Here is a 24,621-nt window from a genome sequence, read left to right on the forward strand (position 1 = left end):
GCCATTTCTTAATTACATTCTGAACAGAGGATATTGACATCTGAAAATTCTTTGCTATCTTCCTATAGCCTTCTTCAGCTTTGTGAGCGTCAACTATTTTCAGTTTCAGTTTTCTAGACAACTGCTTAGAAGATCCCATGGTGCTGATTGTTGGGGCAAGTCAGATGAGTCTGGGCATTTAAAACCTTTGAGATTGACATCACCTGGTCTTCCCAGACGATGATTGAGAACAATCCATGACACTGGCAGGTCTCAGCCTTACAAAGGCTTGCATGCTATAAATTCTGCAGGGTGCCCAAACTTTTGCAGACGCCATTTTTTTGTTTTCTGTAATTTTGAAAGTGTCAATGATGGAAATAAAATCTAACTTTTGTTGACATATTATAAGAATGTCTAATCTGTAATTTGATGCCTTTTTGAAGATTTTTCCATCTTTCCTTGGCTTCTTTATGCACATTAATACAAATTTTTACCTGGGGTGCCCAAACTTTCGATCCCCACTGTATATACACTATACAACACAGTGTTCCGGGTGTGAGACGAGACCTTCCTGTCCCACACCTGGAACAAAATAGCGTGCGGGCTGAGCAGCACTAAGCCATTCACAGGCAGCTTTGCATTCTATCAATGCATACAAAGCTTCCTCTGATTGGTTGAGTTGGAGATTGTGATGTCATTAACCCACCCCTCCAACTCAGCCAATCTGAGGAAGCTTTGTATTCATTGATAGAATGGAAAGCTGCCTGTGAATCAGTGTCACTCAGCCACAAGGATATTTTTTTCCAGGTGTAACACAGGAAGGTCTTCTTTTACACCTGGAACACAGTGCTGTATACTGTATGTAGATTAGGCTACATATCGTTTATACAGCGTGCCCAGTGGGTGCACATGTTAGTGAAGGAAATATTTTGTTTGGGCCAGCTTGGCTCAAACTAACTATGTAATGTGAAAGTAAACCTGGACATCAGCTTTAAGCTGCAAAGGCAGCCAGATGGGGTTGTATACTCACGGCAAGAACTATACCCCCTGTCGTGTTTGGTTGGCCGCCGCCTACTGAACATGATCAATTCAAATGAATAGGGCCATACTGCAACTTTGTGCAATGCTTGCGGTTATGCTGCAGGCTTTAAAGGGTTACAGCAGGCAGTGAGGAAGGCACATAACACCTCCCTGCCACCTGTCAAATGTTCTCTGAAAAGTGATTCACTGCATAACAGTCTTTTAGATGGCAGCACTAATATAGATGAGCCCTAACTTTGTACATAGAGAGTTGTTATACCTGAGAAAGTGTAAGAAGTTTCCTCAGATCAATCAAATTCAAACTAGTCTTAAAAGTCTGAATGTGATTGGTAACGCTGCAAGTATAGAAAAAATGGAGGTTTTACCAAGATCGCCTTTACCAAGATCGGCTTGTTCTTTTTCTATATGGGATTACTCAGAACTCCGATAATGGTAACTTGAGTAACAACTGTTTATTTGTGTTTACTGGATAGCATTAATAGCTCATTTAACCTCCTCTGGACCGGAAGGTTTTACCCCCTTAATGACAAGGCCATTTTTTACGATACCGCACTGCGTTATTTTAACTGACAATTGCGAGGTCATGCGATGCTGTACCCAAATAAAATTTATGTCCTTTCCCACAAATACAGCTTTCTTTTGGTGGTATTTGATCACCTCTGCGATTTTTTTTTTTATTTATTTATTTTCTTTTTTAAGGCTTTAAAATTTTAATAATTCCATGCAACTGGATTTGGGCTTTAAATGAGATGGTGACACCATTCTTCCACATAATACAAAGCAATCTGTTTCACACCTTTACTGCATGTGGTGCTTGGATCACAGGGAATAGGAGTTCTGGGGACTTTAATTAAGTTAGTGTTAATATACTTTTTCATTTCTCTTTAAAAGAAAAATAAAAACATTATAAAAATAGAATTTACACTAAGCATCTGAAAACTGATGGTTAGGATCTTCTTCAACATATGTAGATTGAAAATAACCCTTCTTTCCATTCAGGGTTCCAAACCACCATCCATCATCGCTCTTCTTGTGAATTGTTTTTTTTAGTTTCTGCTATAAAACATTCCCAATAACAAAAATTTGAAAATCTGATTTTTTTTTCATCATTTTAGGCCAATTTGTATTCTGCCACATATTTTTGGTAAAGAAAATCCCAATAAGTGTATATTGATTGGTTTGCGCAAAAGTTATCGCATCTACAAACTAGGGGAAATATGTATGTCCTTTTTATTTATTTTTATTTATTTTTGACCCATTTGGGGGACCAGGGACATTACTTCAGTAATCAGTGCTAAAAAAATTTCCCTTTTACTGTACTAATGACACTGGCAGTGAAGGGGTTAACACCAGGAGTGATCAAAGGGTTCAGTGTGCCCCTAGTGGGTGCTTTCTAACTGTGTGGGGGACGGGCTTGCTGGATGAACAGAGACGTGTTTCTTCCTGTCTCCACAGGAAGAAATCGCAGGTGCCCGGTTGACATTGTGGCGGCTGATTGGCTCCCCTTTGGCCAATCAACATGTGCGCGCCCCCACCAGCTGTTCCGTGAACAGGTATGTCGTTTCGCATTACAGAGCCGACCTGCAGCAGTATAAGTACGACGGCTGGTCGGCAAGTGGTTAAAGGAGAGGTACAACCAAAGCTTGGCTGTACTTCCCCTGTGGATCACAGGTATGCAGTTCATTCTGCTCTCCTGTGACCCATTTTCAGCAATGAGCCATCAGCGGGGTTTGATCTCAGTTCTCAGCCTTAGAAACGGCAGGGGACTTATGATTTAAAGAGAAAAAAAGAAGCCATGCTTCTCTTTCAAAATCACTTTCCTTCCTACTTTAAAAAAAAAAAAAAGGGGGGGGGTGATACTTTGGGAACTTTGATGTACCTCTGTTTGTGATTGGGGACTTTAATGGGGTCTTGGATCTTGTCAGGGATAGGCATCCTCTTGCCCAGCCTCTGGTTTCTGCTAGGGGCATGGCTCTCTCCCGCTTTTTGGTGGAGGTGGGCTGGTAGGATGTCCGGAGCTTGAAGCATCCTGGCATGGTCCAAATCTCCTGCTTTTCTAAAACACATTCCTCACTGTCACGCATTGACTTATGTGTCGACACTGGAGCTGCCCTCCCACTTGTGGACAGGGCGGAATATGCACAAAGGGGGATATCAGATCACTCTCCGTTAGTGGTCTGGATCACTGTGAGACCCCAAGTGGATTTGCGCAGGGCCCCGTGGCGTTTGACCGCTTTTTGATTTAAACTCTTCCCAGCAGATAATGACATTTAGGCCAGCATCTCTTCTTACTTAACTGATCATGCCCACCATGGGAGTGTGCTTTTGAGATGGGACGCCTTTAAGTGCTTCCTTAGGGGAGTTTTGATAACTAACATTAGAGGTGTGCAGAATAATTCCAAACGCTATGAGGAGCAGCTGGGTCGGTGTGCCCACAGGTTGGAGGAGGAGTATATAGCTAACCCCACGGACGAGACGCGAGGCGCTTGGCTGTCAGCACAGGCGATATTGGTTAAAGAACTTAAGGCCGATAAAAAACACCTCTTTGCTAAAACTACCTTTTATGAAGAGGGGGAGTGGACGGGTCGCCTGCTATCGTGAATTGTGGGGGTGCGCCCCTCGGTTCCCCCTATTGGTGCCCTCAAGCTTTCAGATGATCATGTGGTTAACACACAAGAATGCATTACCATTGAGCTGGTTCATTTCTATACTAAACTGTACTCCTCCTGAGTGACTTATGCCCCGGAGGACATGCAGCAATACTTGTAATGAATTGATTGCTATCCAACAGCTGACATGGAGCCAGCGGGATTGGCTGGAGGCTCCCATTACTGAGGAGGAGCTGCGGGAGGCTGTGGCTATGTTCCCCGTCTCCAAGGTCCCTGGGGATGACGGTCTGCCCATAGAGATATACCATCCATATTCTGGGATCCTTTTGCCCAAACTGTTAGAGGTGTTCAACGCAGCTAGGGAAGCGGGAACCCTGCCTGACTCCATGACTAGGGCTAGTATTGTCCTGCTTCTTAAGCCAGATAAACCAGCAATGGATCCAGGCTCTTATAGGCCTATTTCACTGCTCCAGGCAGATGTGAAAATTCTAGCGAAAGTTTTGGCGAGGAGGGTAAATAAAATCATTACGCATATTATACACGAGGATCAAGCGGGGTTTATGCCTAATAGGTCCACAGCTGTCAACCTTCGGTGACTGTTTGTCGCCATGCAAACACCGGCTGACAGTTGTTGTCATTAGACGCTAACAAGGCGTTTGACAGCGTGGAGTGGGGTTACCTGTGGGAGGTGATGGAGAAGTTTGGGTTTGGCCCGGTTTTTATGTCATGGGTGCGTTTGCTTTATTATCTCCCGTAGGCTTCCATTAGAGAGGGGGGCAGGATTTCACCCATCTTTAGCTTAGAGAGAGGGACGAGACGGGGTGCCCCCAGTCCCCGCTTTTATTCGCCCTGGCCATCAAACCACTTGCGGCTAGCTTTAGGGCACAAGCCTCTATAGTTGGCTTCCACTATGGCCCCCTCCAGGAGAAGATTCTGCTCTATGCGGATGACATGCTCCTGCTGCTGGGTGACACGGGTGCTTCCCTGCGTGCTGTCATGACCACTATTATCGACTTTGGTCGATTCTCTGGACTCACCATTAACTGGTCCAAGTCGGCCCTTCTCGCGCTGGATAAGGCTGTGGACCCCTCATTGGGGTCGCTTTGTCCGGTCCCTGTGGTGTCCACGTTCAAATACCTGGGGGTGGTGGCCTCTCCTGACCCGCCATTTAAACATAAACCCACTCTTGGTAAAATTTAGAGACAAAATCAAAACATGGAATAGACTTTGGCTGTCGGTGGCAGGCAGGGTGAATCTAATCAAAATGGTCCTAATGCCGCAGTTACTATACCTTTTTCACAATTCCCCTGCTGTGATTACGCTGAAAATATTTTGCATCGTTTAACACAATGTTTAGGTCTCTCATCTGGAAGGGATGGGCTGCCAGGATAAGGATAGAGCAGCTGCAGAAATCCCGGGATGCGGAAGGACTAGCTCTCCCTAACCCGTGGCTATATTACCTAGCTTCACAGCTGCAGCATCTGGTGGGAGCGATGTCTAGAGCACAGGGTGGTTCTGCGTTGGCGCTCATGAGACAATTTACTGGTGCTTGTGGGATACCGGAGGGTCTAGAGGCACAACTCTTTTCAAAATCCAATAAGCAATACCCACCTATAGACTCCTTCAGAAGGTTTGGGATAAAACCAAACCGCTGCAGAGGGTCTCTGGCTACACTACTTTTAGTCCGATATGGAATAATCGCACATACCCTGAACTTTTTAGGTTGGAACAGGCTGGCAGGTGGTGCTCCTTTGGGGTGACTCATCTTAAACATATTTTTGTAAATGGGGACGTTACTGTGCATCGAACAACTACAACTTAGATTTTCCATCCCTGGAAATATGCTGTACTATTTTATACAGTTGAACCATGCTGTACGGGCCCAAGTTTCACTACAACAATTGACTATGTCCTCTACCCCTGTATTTTCCCTTATGCAACAGTTCACCTTCACCGAGGGGTTTATTTCTAGCTGCGGTATCAGGACAATATCCCCCCGGACATTATCCCACGGGCAATATCCCCCGGGACAATATCCCCCCGGATAATATCCCCCGGGACAACATCCCCCGGACAATATCCCCCCCGGAAAACATCCCCCTGGACATAGGGTTAGAGGAGGGATATTGTCTAGGGCAGAGGTCTGCAACCCGCGGCTCCGGAGCCGCATGTGGCTCTTTTAAACCTTCGCCGTGGCTCCGGGGCGGATGCTAGCGAGGGGAGGAGGCGCACTGTGCGCCCCGACACTCCCCACTGTGGCGGGCGCTGTACTGGCTGTGACGTTGCATGGGGGCGGTGCGTGCGTTAGTCACGCACCGTCCCAACGCCACCTTCCCGCCCGCTGTCAGATCGGAGGGCAGCGGCGCGCATGCAGGTCTACCCTAGTCGAGGAGGAAGATGACGTCCGTCCAGACTCCCGTCAGCAGCAGCGCGCCAGGCACCAGTGTGAGGTAAGTGAAGTGATGCCTCGGGGGGGGGGGGGGGCCCCCACACACTGCATTCAAGGGGGCATGTATGGTGGTCACTACATTGTAAGGGGGCATGTATGGTGGTCACTACATTGTAAGTGGCATGTATGGTGGTCACTACATTGTAAGGGGGCATGTATGCTGGTCACTACATTGTAAGGGGGCATGTTTGCTGGTCACTACATTGTAAGGGGGCATGTATGCTGGTCACTACATTGTAAGGGGGCATGTATGCAGGTCACTACATTGTAAGGGGGCATGTATGGTGGTCACTAAATTATAAGGGGGCATGTATGGTGGTCACTACATTGTAAGGGGGCATGTATGGTGGTCACTACATTGTAACGGGGCATGTATGGTGGTCACCACATTGTAAGGGGGCATGTATGGTGGTCACTACATTGTAAGGGGGCATGTATGGTGGTCACCACATTGTAAGGGGGCATGTATGGTGGTCACTACATTGTAAGGGGGCATGTATGGTGGTCACTACATTGTAGGGGGCATGTATGGTGATCACTAAATTGTGGGGGGCATGTATGGTGGTCACTACATTGTAAGGGGCATGTATGGTGGTCACTACATTGTAAGGGGCATGTATGGTGGTCACTACATTGAAGGGGGCATGTACGCTGGTCACTGCATTAAAAGGGGGCATGTACGCTGGTCACTGTTTTGAAGGGGAGTGACAGATTGACAGCTGACTGCACGGTCCTGTATATATAGCATTAAGGTAAGAAACAATATATGCAGTGTTATATTTGTTTTAAATGTCGCAATGGTTTTGCGGCTCCCAGTTTTTTTTTTCCTTAGGAAACGGGTCCAAGTGGCTTTTTTTGTCTTAAAGGTTGCAGACCCCTGGTCTAGGGGGATATTGTCTAGGGGGATATTGTCTAGGGGGATATTGTCTAGGGGGATATTGTCTAGGGGGATATTGTCCAGGGAGGAAATTGTCCGGGGCATATTGTCCGGGGGGATATTGTCCTAGAATCCTATGAATGGAGGACGGATGGATGAAAGATTCACCTCCTATTAATCTGGTTTCTTAACTACTTCTGAACCTGCCAACCGCATATATACTGTGGCAGGGCGGCTCGGCTGTGTGAGACGTATCTATAGGTTGCTTCTTCTTCCTGGTCTGAGGCGTGCATGCACCCCGCCGACCTGCTCCCGCTATGATTGGCTCCCACTGTGTCCAATCAGCGTGTCCGGCGGACGCAATGTCCGCCAGGACCAGCCAATCGTTCCCGAGAGAGGCAGAACAGCGGTCTGCCTATGTAAACAAGGCAGATCGCCGTTCTGTCAGGGGAGAAGATAGAGAACTTGTGTTCCTGCTAAACAGGAACACTAATCTGTTTTCCCCCAGTCAGAATATCCCCCACACAGTTAGAAGGCACCCCCTATGGACACATTTAACCTTTTGATCGCCCCTGATGTTAACCCCTTCCCTGCCAGTAAAGTAACCCGTGCATATTTTTAGCACTGATCACTGTAATAATGTCACGGGTCCCCAAAAGAGTGTCAGGTATCCAATTTATCCAGCAAAATGTTGCAGTCCCACTAAAAATCCCTGATCGCTGCCATTACTAATAAAAAAGAAAAAAAAATGAAAAGATCCCATAGTTTTTTTTTTTCTACCAAAAATTTAAGCAGAATACATATTGGCCTAAATTGATGATGATTTTTTTTATTATTGGATGTGTTTTATAGCAGAAAGTAAAAAATATTGTATTTTTTCAAAATTTTTGCAGTTTTTTTGTTTATAGCGCAAAAAAAATAAAAACCGCAGAGGTGATCAAATACCACCTAAAGAAAGCTCTATTTGTGGGGAAAAAAAGGACATCAATTTTATTTGGGTACAGCGTCGCATGACCACACAATTGTCAGTTTAGGTAACACAGTGCCGTATCGCAAAAAATGGCCTGGTCAATAAGGGGGTAAAACTTTCTGGGGCAGAAGTGGTTAATGTACAGTATATTATTGAAAGTGTGTGTCTTGACTTGAAGGATTGTCAAGAGCTCTCATTCTCTTGAGTTGCATTTTTCTAAATTAAAGCAAGCCAGACAAGTTAAAAAAAATTCTATCATCTTAAACCGAGAAGAACTGCTTAACTTCATAATCCATGTATGCATATCAAAAGATTACTAAAAAAAAAAAAGCAAAAATTGGATTGTGCTTCTTGCCAGCACTACTGTTTTTCCTTGGCAACTTAAATAAGTGTAAGAAATGTAAGATTTTTTTTAAATAAAACGTTTCAGTTACATTGGCTAGTAATGTATTATTTTCATTGGTAGGCGCTTTGTGGGCTGGAGAGAGGATTGAGGTTTATAGTGGTGTACATGACTATGAACATACTCTAGGCCAGCACTCCTGCAGTTTCAGCACACACTGTTCTCCTTCCATGCATTGCTATACAGAACAAGACTGGACATGTATCTATTCCGCCTCTCCTGTATCCAAAGCACCAGCATGATTCCCAAGAAACAAACCAACATTTCAAACCATCATAATTATTTACAAATGCCTTTAGTCCACAGATTTAGCTTAGAGATTACTGCACATTATTGCTTCCCAATACATAAGCGTGACATACTTTAAAAGTATTTGTTATTTTTTATGTATAAATGAAACAAATCGACCATATACCCTTGCATTAGTTATACTACCTATTTTAGAAACAAATCGACTATATACCCTTGCATTAGTTATACTACCTATTTTAGAAACAAATCGACTATATACCCTTGCATTAGTTATACTACCTATTTTGGAAACAAATCGACCATATACCCTAACCCTTGCATTAGTTATACTACCTATTTTGGAAACAAATCGACCATATACCCTTGCATTAGTTATACTACCTATTTTGGAAACAAATCGACTATATACCCTTGCATTAGTTATACTACCTATTTTAGAAACAAATCGACTATATACCCTTGCATTAGTTATACTACCTATTTTAGAAACAAATCGACTATATACCCTTGCATTAGTTATACTACCTATTTTGGAAACAAATCGACCATATACCCTTGCATTAGTTATACTACCTATTTTGGAAACAAATCGACCATATACCCTTGCATTAGTTATACTACCTATTTTGGAAACAAATCGACTATATACCCTTGCATTAGTTTTACTATCTATTTTGCAAACAATATGTCTGTAAGCAGTCCTATCATATAACTGAATGTGTTACACTGGGCTTCATTTATTGAAATGCTGGGAAGAAGAACTGAATGTGCTGCCCCATAGAGAGTAATTTTGATTTTGTATCAAATTTGTGTTCAAATGTGATTGTCGTGAATAATCAAAAATGGCTTTTATTTAAAGATTAGGCAAACTCAACATTTCATGTTCCTGATATGGGCCTGCTGTGCCATGTCTGGTATGAAAAAGTATTCTGTTCTCTTTGTATTACTTCCTTTGTGTGAAATCCCTGGTGTCCCTGATGTCCCTGCTAGTCTCTCTGCTTGCCTAATAAAACTGACCACACTAGGCAGAAGAACACCTTGTGGTCAGTTCTCTAGCTGTGCTGGAAACTCGGTGTGCTCTCCTCCAGTGATCAGACTTGTCCTGACACGTCCCTCCCTCCTGCACAGTCTTTCACTGGTAAGATTAGTGTGCTGCTGTTTCTCCTCCCCCAGCTCTTATGCTGAGAACAAAGGGAATGTTATCATTAAGGCTGCATTTACACATGGGCATACTGAATTATGATTCCAAAACACTCTGCTAAAATGACAAATCGCATAATGTAAATTTCAGATGCCATTCATTTTAATGGCACCTAAAAATACAGCGCTGTTCTGCCGCAATTACAAAATGCTCTGCTAAAATGGCAAATCGCAGAAAGCAAGTTTCAGATGCCATTCATTTCAATTGCACCTAAAAACTTTGAGTTTCTGCTGCAATTCGAGAAGCTTGTTGCACGAAAGCAGCTTCTGTTCCTTTTTTGGGTGATAAACTTAACACCGAGTTTTTTTGCTGCCATTAAAATAAATGGCATCTGAAATTTGCGTTGTACGATTTGTCATCGATTTTGTTAGCAGTGCGTTTTGGAACCCCCCTTTTTTTTATTGCACGTTTTTTACCATTATTGGAAGTGTATTACATGCGTTTTAGAAGTGTATTTAAGCATTTTAGAGCTTCAGGTGTTTTTATTTAGCCAATAGAACGTACTAGGGGAGGAGAGGGGAAAGAGATTAGGGGTAGAGAGCTGCTGTTTGAGCAGAAACGCACAGCAAAACACAGGTAAAACTCTCTCGTCTCATGTTTAGGGTCGTTGTCCTGCTGGAAGGTGAACCTCCACCCCAGTCTCAAGTCTTTTGCAGACTCTAACAGGTTTTCTTCTAAGATTGCCCTGTATTTGGCGCATCCATCTTCCCATCAACTCTTACCATCTTCCCTGTCCCTGCTGAAGAAAAGCATCCCACAGCATGATGCTTCCACCACCATGTTTCACAGTGAGGATGATTTGTTCAGGGTGATGTGCAGTGTTGGTTTTCCTCCACACATAGTGTTTTGCTTTTAGGCCAAAAAGTAACATTTTGGTCTCATCTGACCAAAGCACCTTCTTCCACATGTTTACTGTATCCCTCACATGGCTTCTTGCAAACTGAAAACAGGATGACTAATGCCTTTCTTTCAACAATGGCTTTCTTTTTGCCACTCTTACATAAGGGCCAGATTTGTGGAGTGCACAATAGTTCTAATAGTTCTCCCACCTGAGCTGTGGATTTTTGCAGCTTCTCCAGGGTTACCATGGGCCTCTTGGCTGCTTCTCTGACTAATTCTCTCCTTGCCCAGCCTGTCAGTTTAGGTGGATGGCCATGTCTTTGTAGGTTTGCAGTTGTGCCATACTCTTTCCATTTTCGGATGATGGATTCAACAGTGCTCCTTGAGATGTTCAAAGCTTGGGATATTTTTTTTATAACCTAACCCTGCTTTAAACTTCTCCACAACTTTATCTCTTACCTGTCTGGTGGGTTCCTTAGCCTTCATGATGCTGTTTGTTCGATGCTGTTTGTTCACTAAGGTTCTCTAACAAACCTCTGAGGGCTTCACAGAACAGCTGTTATTATACTGAGATTAAATTACACACAGATGGACTTTATTTACTAAATAGGTGCCTTCTGAAGATAATTGGTTCCACTAGATTTTAGCTAGGGGCATCCGAGCAAAAAAGGGCTGAATACAAATGCACACCACACTTTTCACATATTTATTAGTAAAACATTTTGAAAACCATTTATCATTATCCTTCCATTTCACAATTATGTGCCACTTTGTGTTGGTCTATAAAATTCCAATAAAATACATTTATGTTTTTGGCTGTAACATGACAAAATGTGGAAACTTTCAAGGGTTATGAAGACTTTTTCAAGGCACTGTATTTGGTTAGGGGCTAAATATCAGATTCTACATTATCTGGGAGTCTACGGAAGTGAATTGATTGTAAACCAATCTTTTATATACCAGCTCAATATATAACAAATGTAACTGCCTCTGTTGTGAGATGGAGGCCGATACTGCAGAAAGTAAAGGTATTCTGTGGACCTTATTTATACCTTGGTTTGTTTAAAGTAAATCATTTAAATTCTTACTATTTTTTTGCAGATATTGATGAGTGCATGGTATCACTGGATATTTGCGGAACAGCACTATGTAAAAATTTGCCCAGTTCTTACACCTGTCTTTGTGAAGAAGGGTTTGTTTATGATGAAGTGACGAAAAGTTGTCAGGGTAAGCTATATCAGTATGGGTAATCTTCATTGTACAGACACTAGAATATTAATTATTGAGCCAACATCTAAATCCAAAATACATTTTTGTATGTCCCAAAGTTTGTCTAAAGCTGGTTAATTTAAAAACCTCTCCAATAGGTTCTTTCTGTACTGCAGTACAGTGATAGGTGTACCAGGTAATTGTGTACAGAGATTTTCCATCGTTTTGGAAAACCCCCCCTGCTATTGAGTCCTGATCCATAGTGGAGGACCAAAAATACTGCGTGTTTTTCTTTAGGTCAGATGATTGGGTCAGTGATTCCAGTGGGCTCTGTCACTTGTCCAAGTCATAGGAAGGGAAGATCTCTTCTCAAATGACACTCCATGAGTGTACTGGTAAACGTTAGCCATGGATCACTTTCCAGGTGCATAGCAATGTCACAGCAGCACAACATGGCCCCATCACTAAGGGTCTACTTTTGTGAGTAAGTCCGGTCGAATTACAGCCCTAGAAGCTACCTCACTATCTTTACTGCTGGGGCCTTTTAAATTTTCCTGCCAACGATGGTTTCACTGTAGCAGGGGTTTACATTGAGAAATTGAGAATGGACATCATCTGTTGCTGAGTGTCGAGTGTACACTGTTTATCTCCTCATTAAACATAGAGCAAGCACAATCCCTCTGCTACTCCTGATTTCAAGCACCTCATGGAACTCTGATTTCCAATCCATTCCCACAGCCTACCTACAGTGAACCAGTCACTTTTGGCCACTTTCCTTACCAGCATTGGCTGTCTGAGTTTGTGAGTAACTTAGGCCTTCCCTCACACCTTGGGCCGAATTGCATTACTGCTATGCTGATGCAACATGTTTGCACGTAGACTTAAAGGAGGCAGGCCTGCTGCTATGGGTGACCTCAGACCATACTCCCCTAGTCGTTCTGGGGGCTTCTACGTTGCATAATGTCTGGGAAGTGGGGTCTGTAATATGAAGCCTGGTACCCTTTTAGGCACAGGGTCTTCTTCATTGGAGTCTTCCTCAGCTCCATCAGTCGGGGGGACCTACCCTGTCCTCAGGGACCTCCACTCAGGATCTTTGACCACATGGACTCAAATATACACTTCATGTACATTGCATGCAGAGGCTCTAAAAATGCTCCAGCGCCATTTTCGGCAGAGTCAAGAGGATGCTTGCAACTAGTGACACTGACAGTGGGTGCAGCTTTATGTGGAAGCAAAAGGGACTAGTTCCTTGTGATTGACAACAGGCAGTGGGTTGATCCTATAGCCAGTAGCGGGCTGTCTATTGACTAAGGAATCTGCCCGCTGCCTGCTTTCAATCACAAGTGAAGTGGACCTGATAGGGAACTAGTGAAACTCCATCACACTCTGCCCACCCAGATGCAAAGTTTTTCAACTGCTGTGCTGCCTGTGTGAAATCTGTAGCAGTGGTGAGAGGGCTCAGCTGCACTGAGGAAAGTGTCCATATTCATAAACCTGTAGCCAACAGGTGCCTAAATCTCTCACCCTCACCAACCTTTGTTGTACAAACGCGAGACTGAATTCTAAAGAGTGTCCTAGACCCTGAGCTTTCCAGCCTGTGTTCTATGCTATACTAAGAAAAGGATTTTACCGATTTTACTTAAGCTTCCCTCTCAAATAGAAAGAAAAGTGCCACTAAATTCAGATTAAACAGTGATAATTTGCTAGTGTTTTTTTTTTTTTTTTTTTACATTGTGTAAGCAGTTATGCTAATCAGCATTGTTTTCACTAAAAAGAAACAAACCTTTACTTTTCTGCATCACATGTAACCATCTATTTTCATTCCAGTTCTTAATAATTATTATTGTATTAATTTTTATTAATAGTAGTTGTACTATATTGTGTAATTTTTTTCTGGGTCAATGCTTCTTTTTCATTACAGATATAGATGAATGTGTAGAGAAACGCTGTGAACAAACCTGTATCAATACACCAGGTAGTTATTCATGCCACTGTGATGGACGCGGAGGGGTGAAATTATCACATGACATGAACACCTGTGAGGTATAACCTTTTTTTTGGTGATTTTTAAATATTGAAAGTTACTGGTTTATAATCTAAGCTTTTTAACCTTGTTCTGATCCTGTACTTGTGATAGTGCTGGTTATACACCTTCTTTTGCATGCTTCAAGTTCCCAACCCTGGGAAGTCCGATCATCCAAAAACAACTGGGACTTTGCATGAAATTGATCATTTAAAACAGTTCCTAACCATAAAATTAATAATTAAAAAAAAAAACGAAAGTACAAATATTAGCCCCAGGATGTTGCTAACTCCCAGCTGCTGGTATCTCACTGGTATGTAACCTTCACTAAGGCTTGATGTCCTCCTTGTTCACAACCCCACCAGAATACTTCTTGGTGAATTTAAAGCAAACCTTTAGTTTTCATTTAACCTAATGGGACAACTAGCTTGTGCTATTTTTTCTGAATTGTGGGATAAATGTAGCTGTGCACTATACAGGGTGGCCTCGCCATGCATTTAAACAATTCTGATCTATATCGCAGTATCACAGTATTAGAAATTTGTAAAGCAATAGGTCTGTTGAGGTGACTTCTGAGGGAAATTAGACAAGTAATTTATTTTTTTAATAAAACACTTTTTAAGATGTCTTGCACTTGTTCAGTCATATGAAGGTACATATTCTATGGATTTCAACACAGAAAAAAATCATGAAGTACTGGGAAGTACTGGGAAGAGTGTACGCAATGTAAGCATGTGTATTAATACTGGAAAGGGAACTTCTGAAAATGTATTTGCAAAAAAAACTCTCCAAAAAGAGACATTTTTTGTATGGCGAAGCTTTAAGTGTATTCCTGAGTAGGCCCTGTTTACATCTAGGTGTGGTAGAAACTTGCATTTCTAACTGCGTTTCTGAAAATGTGCAAAATACAAGCAATTTGCTTGCAGTGCCATTATTTCTTAATGGCTTCCCAAAGCAGGTAGCAGTCATCCATTTCCATGCAACAAAACGCTAGAAAAATGCACAAAAAATTCTACAAAACACGTTTGGCTCAGTGACAAAATTTGTGACATGAGATTCATGAGATGTAGAGGCCTATTCAAATGAATGATGCCACTCCAAAAATGTGCAAAAAAAAAATGCTAAAAGCACAACGCTGCAATGTCGCTCAGGTGTGAACGGGGCCCTGGATATCAACATGTCATTGACATAGGAATGGTACTTCTGGCTAACACATAAAGTGGTCTCTTTTTTGGGATTCAATACAATTTCACAGACCCCCATCTCTGCTTCATTGATAGTAAATACACCATCTGTAAAGAGGCCTACTTGGTCAGGTCTTGCTGTTTGGTAACCCTGTTTCACTATGCAATGTTCTTCTGCTACTAACAACCCATAATAGTTGCAGACAGTAGGGGAACAATAGGAAAGACACTTTCAATAAATAAGCCTGTTTTTGTTTCTTTTGGGTCTGCTGCTACTAACCCGCATTGAATGTGGCTTGCCTTTACGTGTTGCTGGGGCTTACAATAGTGGTGAAGCTCGCTCCATAAATTGTTTGGCATTCTGTTTCTTGTATCCTTATCAGTATAGTACTTATACTTCTTTCTGCCCACAGGATATAATGCCATGTGTTCCTTTTGCAACGGAAAAAAGCAAAACATCCCTGTACCTTGGCAGGATGTTCAGTGGTACACCTGTGATCAGGCTTCGCTTTAACAGGAAACAACCAACCAGGTGAGATTTTATACACTCATAAATATGAGCCTCTATGGCATTGGACAGGATATGGTGACCTACATAATATTTTTTTTTTTCATATTTACTTGTGAAAATACCTTTTTGTATCTTCAATGCCATTTGAACTATTGCAGCAATTACAGATTTCACTGTATTACTGCCTAATACTAATATAATTTTTCAATTTTCCTCTGTTTGGCTTATACAAATCTGGCCCCCAGCCTTATCTGGATTTCTTTTTTAAAACATTGCTTGACATTTTCAGCTTTCTCCATTAGGTTGAATGCAAATTTTGGCACGTGTAAGACCAGACTTAAAATTTGGCTGTAGAATTTCTACTTGTTGGCCCAGTTCTCGGAAACAGTCCTGATGTCTTTTTCTGAAGAATTTCCTAACACTATGAATAATGACTTTAGTGGTTTTTATGATTTCTCACTCCTTTTTGCTTCACAGCTCGCACTGACACTGCACATAGGCCTTTTAAGTCTCAGACCAGGTTGATGAGAAAATAACTTCAATGATGTTTGCTTACTTTCATATAGAAATTTGCAAAATATGGCAACAGGTGTAACCTGTACCACATGAGAAGTACATTTTAACTATGATATAGCAACACTGCTTACTGTGCTGCCAAAAAATACAAATTGGATCATATATAAACTAATATTAGGTACATAGAAACAAATAGCTTTGCTGCCCCCAGGGAACTGGCATCCAGTCTACATGAAGTTGCCCTTTCGTATCTCAGCCTTGTCTGAGACCTGTTGCATAAATTCAGTCAAGAAGAAAATGGGTCCTTTAGGGCAGCAATAAAATGCACAAAAGTACCCATGATTAACCACTTGTCTACCAAGGCAATTATTTAATTATTGCACCGATATTAAAATTTGCATATTTTGTTAGAAATTGCTTTAAACCCCCAAAACTCTAAAGGTGGTGACCCTGAAGAAGAAACTGGTGGCAATTTTTTATGCTGCACAATATTTGTGCAGTTATTTATCAAACAGATATTTTTAGAAAAAAATACACTAAAATAAATTTTAGTGTACACAAAGACAATACAATACCCCTATTTTTGGTAAAACCTAAAAGCTGGGTTCTGTGAAGTACATGGATACAAACCATGATAAGACTCAAAATTGGTGCAAAATGGTGACAAATTAGGGTACCTAAAATTTGTCATAGGTAATGCTGTAAAATCTTTACAGGTTATCCCTTTAGAATTAACTAGGAATTATGGCCCCAGAATTACTGCTGTCACTGGTGTTTTAGACAATACCTCACATTTGTTGCGCAATTGCTGTTTGCATTTGTTGGTATGCTGGGGGGAGGGGAAGAGGGTGCCTTAATACATATATACAGGTGCTTTTAAAAAAATAGAATACTTAATATATTTCAGTAATTCAGTTCAAAAAGTGTTTTGAACTATATTTTTTTGATTCATTACACACAGAGTGACATACTTCAGGCATTTATTTCTTTTAATTTTGTGAAAATTCAAAATTCAGTATCTCAGAAAATTATAATATTACATAAGCACAATAGAAAAAAAAAAAAGTTTTTTAATAAAGAAATGTTGGCTTACTGAAAAGTATGTCCATGTACAGTATAGTATGCACTCAATACTTGGTAGGGGCTCCTTTTGAATTTACATACTGCATCAATGCGGCGTGGCTTGGAGGCGATTAGCCTGTGGCACTGCTGAGGTGTTATGGAAGCCCAGGTTGTTTTGATAGCGGGTTTCAGCTCGTCTACATTGTTGGGTCTGGTATCTCTCATCTTCCTCTTGACAATACCCAACAGATTCTCCATGGGGTTTAGGTTAGGGGAGTTTGCTGACTAATAAAGCACAGTTATATCATGATCATTAAACCAGGTATTGGTACATTTGGCAGTGTGGGCAGGTGCCAAGTCCTACTGGAAAATAAAATCTGCATATCCATAAAGCTAGTCAGCAAAGGGAAGCATGAAGTGCTCTAGAATTTCCTGCTAGAGGGCTGCGCTGACTTTGGATGTGATAAACATAGTGGACCAATACTAGCAGATGACATGGCTCCCCAAATAATCACTGACTGTGGAAACTTCAAAATGGACCTCTGGATTTGGATTATGTGCCTCTCCACTCTTCCTCCAGACTCTGGGACCTTGATTTCCAAATTAAATGCAAAATGTATTTTTCACTTAGGGGGTGTACTCACTTTTGTTGCCAGCGGTTTAGACATTAATGGCTGTGTGTTGGGTTATTTTGAGGGGACAGCAAATTTACACTGTTTTACAAGCTGTACACTCACTACTTTACATTGTAGCAAAGTGTCATTTCTTCAGTGTTGTCACATGAAAAGATATAATAAAATATTTACAAAAATATGAGGGGTGTACTCACTTTTGTGAGATACTGTATATTAGGTGGAGCTGTCCGCTTCTTTTTTGTACACTTCTTAAAATGTTTACTTTTAACGGTATTGCTACCACAATAGGGCTAACAAGCCCTCTATATGTTAGCATAGGCAGGTGAAAGGTACTCTCTTATGGAATCATCTCCTCTGCACTCCAATACAGCTAATCAAGCACTGATCATGCTTGAATAGCTACATCCTTGGCTGCAGTAACGGAGCAATGACAGCTGTGACCCGGAAGTAACCTAATACACATATCCCTGATCACCTGTTCTCACTGCAGGAGCTGTTTTCCGCAGTCCCAGGGGAACAAGAAAACATTAACCACCACGGCGCTGTTAGCGAGGAAAGTAGGGGAGTCACCCTTTCAGAGCCCTGTAAAATTGAGCCACTTTTATTGAAAAGCCCTTTGCTAGCACACCAACCAAATGACTGTAGTAGCAGCCATGGGCTTGTTTACGCTATGCCAAATTAAAAAAAGAGAACACAAAAAGTGGTACTCTCTAAAAGCGCAATCTAAATCTAATATACAGTAATCATAAAAGTGCACTAAACACCCAAAAAGAATGTGCCAATAGTAGTGACAGGAGTTCAGGAGTGCGCTACGTGCAGAGTTCAGGAGTGCGCTACGTGCAGAGTTCAGGAGTGCGATACGTGCAGAGTGCAGAGTTCAGGAGTGTACCGTGTACATGCAGGGAGATTCTTGGTTGTCATCTGTTCCTGCTATAAATAAATGCAGGGCAGGCACGTATATGTGAGAGCCGCAAGTCGCCAAGAGGAAAGTTGTCCTTGTAGACACAAAAGGCTTCAGTGTTTACAAGTGATTGTGGTGAGCGGGGAGCAGGGGATGAGAGCTAGAGGTGGCAGAATAGAGTTCCGCCATGTTATGGCTGAAAAAGAAGCCCGAGCTGCATAGGCCACATGAAATGGCCTAAAGGGCCAGATTCGGCCCCCAGCCCTTGTGTTTGACACATGTGGTCTATGGGTTCACTTGCTTTTTCCCCCTAGCACTGTGAATCTATAATGGGTGTGTTCAATAAAGACATGAGCAATTAGAATTGTTTGTATGTTATCAGCTGAAGCACATTGTTTGTCTATTGCTGTGACTTAATGTCTGATGAAGATGCTGTGATCAGGACCAGATCACATTTTATGGTAAATTACAGCTGAAAACTAGTTCATCCCAAGGGGTTCACATTCTTTTTCTTGCCACTGTATGCTTGAAAACCCATCAACTGTAAATATAAAATGTATGGGACTACAGGATCTGCTTGGTGGGATCGGTAGCGTGCCCCCCGCCACCCGGCTGCGGCAAGAACCAATCAGCAGGTGCTTGTAAATACAAATTCCATAGTTTTTGGATGCTATAACTTTTGCGCAAACAAATCAAGTTGCGCTTATTGGGACCAAAAATATGTAGCAGATTACGTTTTGACCTCAATTGATAAAGAAATTCGATTTTTAACATTTTTTTTCTTTTTTTTTTTTTTATTGGATGTGTTTTATAGCAGAAAGTAAAAAATATTTTATAGGTTTTTTTTTTTCTTTTAAAATGGTCAGTCTTTGTTTATAGCGAAAAAAAAAAAAAAAACTGCAGAGGTGTTTAAATACCATGAAAAGAAAGCTCTATTTGTGAGGAAAAAGAACATAAATTTTATTTGTGTACAGTGCTGCACGTCCACGCAATTGTCAGTAAAAATAACACAGTGCCATATCGCAAAAAAATGGCCTATTTATGAAGGGGTAAAACCTTCTGGAGTGGTTAACAAATGCTAGTCTTGTAGCAAAGGGGGACTACAATGAGGGTCCATGCATACTAGGAACAGAAAAAAATGCCAGAACCTCTGACTGAAAAAAACTTAAAATAAAATGCTCATAATGGCTCATATTACAGAAGAGTTTAGGGAAGTTTATGGGCATTTGCTTTTAGAAGCGTTTTTTTTTCCAAAACAGTTTCCCTCTGCCCATTTTTCACTATAATCCATGTACACTAAATACAAGGTTTAGGTGTGTTTTATGCACATTTCTGAGCATTTGTTCATTTAGGGGAGTTTTCTTGCCTGAAATCTCCTCTCAAAAACGCATTTTGAGATAGGGTTTTTCTTTCCTGACTCTAAATTCTCCTAAGGAAATATGCCTCTAAATGCCCTAATGTGCATGGACACATAGGATGACACAGCTGCTTCTTCAGGGAAAAAAAAACCCCAGTGTGCATGGACCCTGAATGTTGGCATGGCCAGTGATCGAATACATGTAAATAGGGATGGCTTTGCGGTTCACCCGGTGGTCGGTTTGCGGCAAATTTTGCTTGTTCGCTACCCGCCAATTTTGCGAACACATGGCGTGACTGGTGACATTGTGACTGGTGTGGTGACTTAGCGTTTCTGCAGCAATACTACAAACACTGACAAAAGCACTTTTAATGTATTATAACTGGTGTGATAGACCAGTGGCCCCCCAATACCACATATTGAAGTGGGGTGTTATTTAACAGTATACTTTTCTAAGAGTGTATTTTAGTCCTATTTTAGTCCTGCAAAAATTTGGCCTCTTTTGCTGTGTTAACTGTGCTACACACAGTGACAACAGTTACTGGCCAATTATTTGTAGAACTGGTGTGAAAAAACCTGTGGCATGTGCAATGCGCAGCCATTCTTGGCATCGGATCAGGAAGAGGAGGTGTCACGGAACCATGAACCAGACGTACAACAACAGATAAGTGAAAATAAGAAAGCTTTATTGAAAAACAAGCTATAAAGCAAAAGTCCAAACGGATGGCAAAACCGATGCAGAGTCTTAGCGAAGCCAGGGGTCAGGAACCAGCAGGGTAGTCAGACGAAGCCAGGATCAGGAACCAGCAGGGTAGTCAGACGAAGCCAGGATCAGGAACCAGCAGGGTAGTCAGACGAAGCCAGGAACAGGAACCAGAAGTAGCAGCAGTCTTAGAAGCATGTGAACACAGGAGGACCAAGCAGGGAACTGAAGCCACAGACCTCCTATATATATGAGCTAGGCATCCAGCTCCTCCCAGTGGGAAGGAGGAGCCGCAGGGTGTGAGGCTACAAGAAACCCAGAAACCAAGATGGCCGCCAGCACATGTCAAACGAAGGAGAACAGCAAGAAGGTAAGACCATGACAGGAGGTAGCAACAGCCGCCACTCAGCAGTCTGACGACAGTACCCAGATCAGCCCAAGGAGGTTGGTCCCCGCTGTTGCTGCCTACTCCGAGATCTCGAATGTTAGTGGTGGGGAAGGTGACGTGGATGATGACATGTCTATGGACGTCACGTGGGTGGCCACAAGAGAGGAAGAGGAGGGGAGTTCAGAGGGAGAAATGGACCGGCAGATAGGAAGGAGAGGCAGGCAGAACTTGCATTGCACAACAAGTACAAAGCAGACTGCAAATGTATCAAGAGCGAGCCATCAACCATGTACAGTCACATCTGGCGCTCCCAGGACGCCGCCACATGGCTCCGCAGTGTGGGCTTTTTTCAATGTGTCCGTTGCTGACAACAGTGTTGCCATCTGCAGCCTTTGCAGTCAATGCATAAGTCGCGGTAAGCCCAACACTCACCTAGGGACAACCGACCTTAAGAAGGCACCTGAACTCCCATCACCAAGCCCAGTGGGAGCAACACCGTCAGAACCCACAAAGCCACACTCCAGGCTCTCACCGTCCAGCCTCTTCTCGTTCTCCTCTCTCCTCACAATTGTCCTCCACTCCTCCTTCCATGATGTCGTCATCACGTTGTTCTGGAAAAAGGCAGGCTTCTGTGGCCCAAATGTTGAAGCGGAAAAAAATGATGACGCCGGACAACCCTCTTGTCCAACGTTTGACTGCTGGCTTGTCGGAACTGATAGCCCGCCAACTACTGCCATATCAACTGGTGGACTCGGAGGCCTTTCGTAAATTTGTGGAACACCACAATGGAAGGTCCCAGGCAGGAAAAATTTCTCGTAGAAAGACATTCCAGAGCTGTATGGCCATGTTGGTGCCAAGATACATCTGACCACAGACACATGGTCAAGCAAACATGGCCAGGGAAGGTATATCACTTTTACTGCCCACTGGGTGAACCTTCTGACGGCCGTCAAGCATGTAACCCGTGGCACCTGTGTAGATTTGGTTGTACTGCCACGGATTGCATGCAGATCTGCCTCTTCTTCTCCTCCTCCTCCATCCTCCCTCTCCTCCTCGGCTGACTCCTTTTCCGCTGCTACCGTATCTTCTGCTGCGCCGCCAAGATCCCCAGAACCTATTCCACATGCCAGGTGAGACGTTGCCCTGCTGTGCTGCGTCTGTTGTGCCTGGAAGCCAAGAGCCGCACTGGTCCTGCACTCCTTTCAGCTTTGCATACACAGGCAGATCAGTGGCTGACACCGCTCAATTTGACAGTTGGTAAAGTGGTGTGCGACAACGGTGCCAATCTGCTGAGTGCCCTGAAACAGGGCAAAATAACATGCGTGCCATGCATGGCACACGTCCTGAACTTGGTCGTGCAGCGATTCGTTGCCAAATACCCTGGGGTCCAGGACGTCTTGCGGCAGGCCAGGAAAATCTGGGGCCATTTCAGAAGATCTTACACAGCCATGGCTCGCCTTGCTGACATTCAGCGGCGACACAACCTGCCCGTCAGGCTTCTTATTTGTGACTGTCCGACGCGATGGAACTCAACGTTGCATATGCTTGATAGGCTGCTCCAGCAGAAACGTGCAGTTAACGACTACCTGTACGAACTCTGCGGCAGGACAGAGTCTGGGGAGCTTGGGTTTTTTTCACCTCGCCAGTGGCTGCTCATGCGGGACGCATGCAGACTTCTGCGGCCATTCGATGAGATCACCAAACTGGTCAGTCACAAACAGGGTGCCATCAGTGACATTGTACCTTATGCCTTCTTTCTGGAGCGTGCATTGCGTTGTGTCATTGATCAAGCCGTCTAGGAGCAGGAGCATGAAGATGAGGAAGTCGCAATGTTGGATGAAATCCCAGTGGGTGCTACTCCATCTGTGACAAGTCAACAGGAGTCTGAAGAGGAGTCAGAGGAGGATGGTGCCGGGGGGGGGGGGGATAAAGGAGGAGCAAGAAGAGTATGCTTTAAACCTTTCTGGGATCCCTGGTGTTATCTGTGGATGGGGGGAGGAGAACGAGGATGACCTTATCCTGGATGATGAGCTGGAAGCAGGCCACTACACCGCTTCCAGTTTAGTGCGAATGGGGGCCTTCATGCTCCAGTGTTTTAAGGGGGACCCACGCATAAAAAGCATAAAGGCCAAGGACCAGTACTGGGTGGCAACATACTTAGACCCCCGGTACAAACAAAAAATGGCGGAAATGTTACCACAATCACAGAGGGCGGTCAGAATGCAGCACTTCCAGGCCTTGCTTAGGGAAATGCTGCATTCTGCTTTTGCGTGCGCTGACATAGGAATTTCCAGTCACAATGAGACAGTTGCGGGTAGCAATCCACCAGCGCCTGCAAGAAGAGGGCCGTTTGAAGATGTCTTGGTCACTTCAGATATGAGATCCTTCTTTCAGCCGAACCATCGACAGTTGTACTCCGGATCCAGCATCAGGGAACGCCTAGACCAACAGATTTCCGACTACATTGGGTTAACGGCTGATGTGGATGCTCTGAGGAGTTATGAACCCCTGGACTACTGGGTTTGAAGGCTTGACCTCTGGCCAGAGCTTGCACAATTTGCAATGGAACTGTTGGCTTGCCCCCCGTCCGGTGTCCTGTCTGAAAAGGACGTTCAGCGCAGCAGGGGGGATCATGACCGATAAGCGCACTCGCCTAGCTCATGACAGTGTAGACTACCTCACATTTAAAAACATGAATGAGGGATGGATCTCTGAGGAATTCAACACATGTGACCAGTAGACCATGTTTCATTGAAATTCCTCATGACAGGCAACAAATATCCGCCAGACCGCCATCCACCCACAAGAATTCCTGGTCCTTGTCTTCGCTAAATACATCGGCATAAAAGGCATTTCATGTCCATGGAATGCCAAATTTTTGGGGCCTTTCATGGCCGACAATTATTTTTTCTGTGAATGCCTAATGTACCTCCAGCCACCAAATACCACGTTCTTAGCTGTGAGGTAAACCCATGTGGGCTAATTTTTTGGGCCTATACTGGACGACACTTACTACTTTATCCTGTGAATGCCTAATGTACCTCCAGCCAACAAATACTACGTTCTTAGCTGTCAGGTAAACCCATGTGGGCTACTTTTTGGGGCCTATACTGGCCGAGGCTTACTTCTTTATCCTGTGAATGCCTAATGTACCTTCACCCACAGAATACAATATTCCTAGCTGTCAGGTAAACCCATGTGGTCTAATTTTTTGGGGCCTGGAATTGGCGACACTTACTTCTGTATCCTGTGAATGCCTAATGTACCTCCAGCCACCAAATACTACGTTCTTTGCTGTCAGGTAAACCAATGTGGGCTAATTTTTGGGGCCAATACTGGCCGACACTTACTTCTGTATCCTGTGAATGCCTAATGTACAGTGCCTTGCAAAAGTATTCGCCCCCCCTTGAACTTTGCAACCTTTTGCCACATTTTAGGCTTCAAACATAAAGATATAAAACTGTAATTTTTTGTGAAGAATCAACAACAAGTGGGACACAATCATGAAGTG

The 24,621-nt window shown here is 43.2% G+C and overlaps 1 protein-coding gene across 2 annotated transcripts in view; it reads left to right on the forward strand.

The window, feature by feature from the left end:
- GAS6 (growth arrest specific 6) overlaps positions 1-24,621 on the forward strand; it is a 130,448-nt gene that overhangs the window by 74,509 nt on the left and 31,318 nt on the right. For both annotated transcript variants that reach the window (XM_082246003.1, XM_082246004.1), the window contains exons 7-9: positions 11,723-11,848; positions 13,752-13,873; positions 15,451-15,569. In XM_082246003.1, coding sequence (XP_082102129.1) covers positions 11,723-11,848; positions 13,752-13,873; positions 15,451-15,569 — 367 coding nt within the window. The remainder of the gene's footprint in view (positions 1-11,722; positions 11,849-13,751; positions 13,874-15,450; positions 15,570-24,621) is intronic.

The sequence above is a fragment of the Pelophylax lessonae genome, assembly GCF_965119305.1.
Source record: "Pelophylax lessonae genome assembly, chromosome: 2".
NCBI lineage: Eukaryota > Metazoa > Chordata > Amphibia > Anura > Ranidae > Pelophylax > Pelophylax lessonae.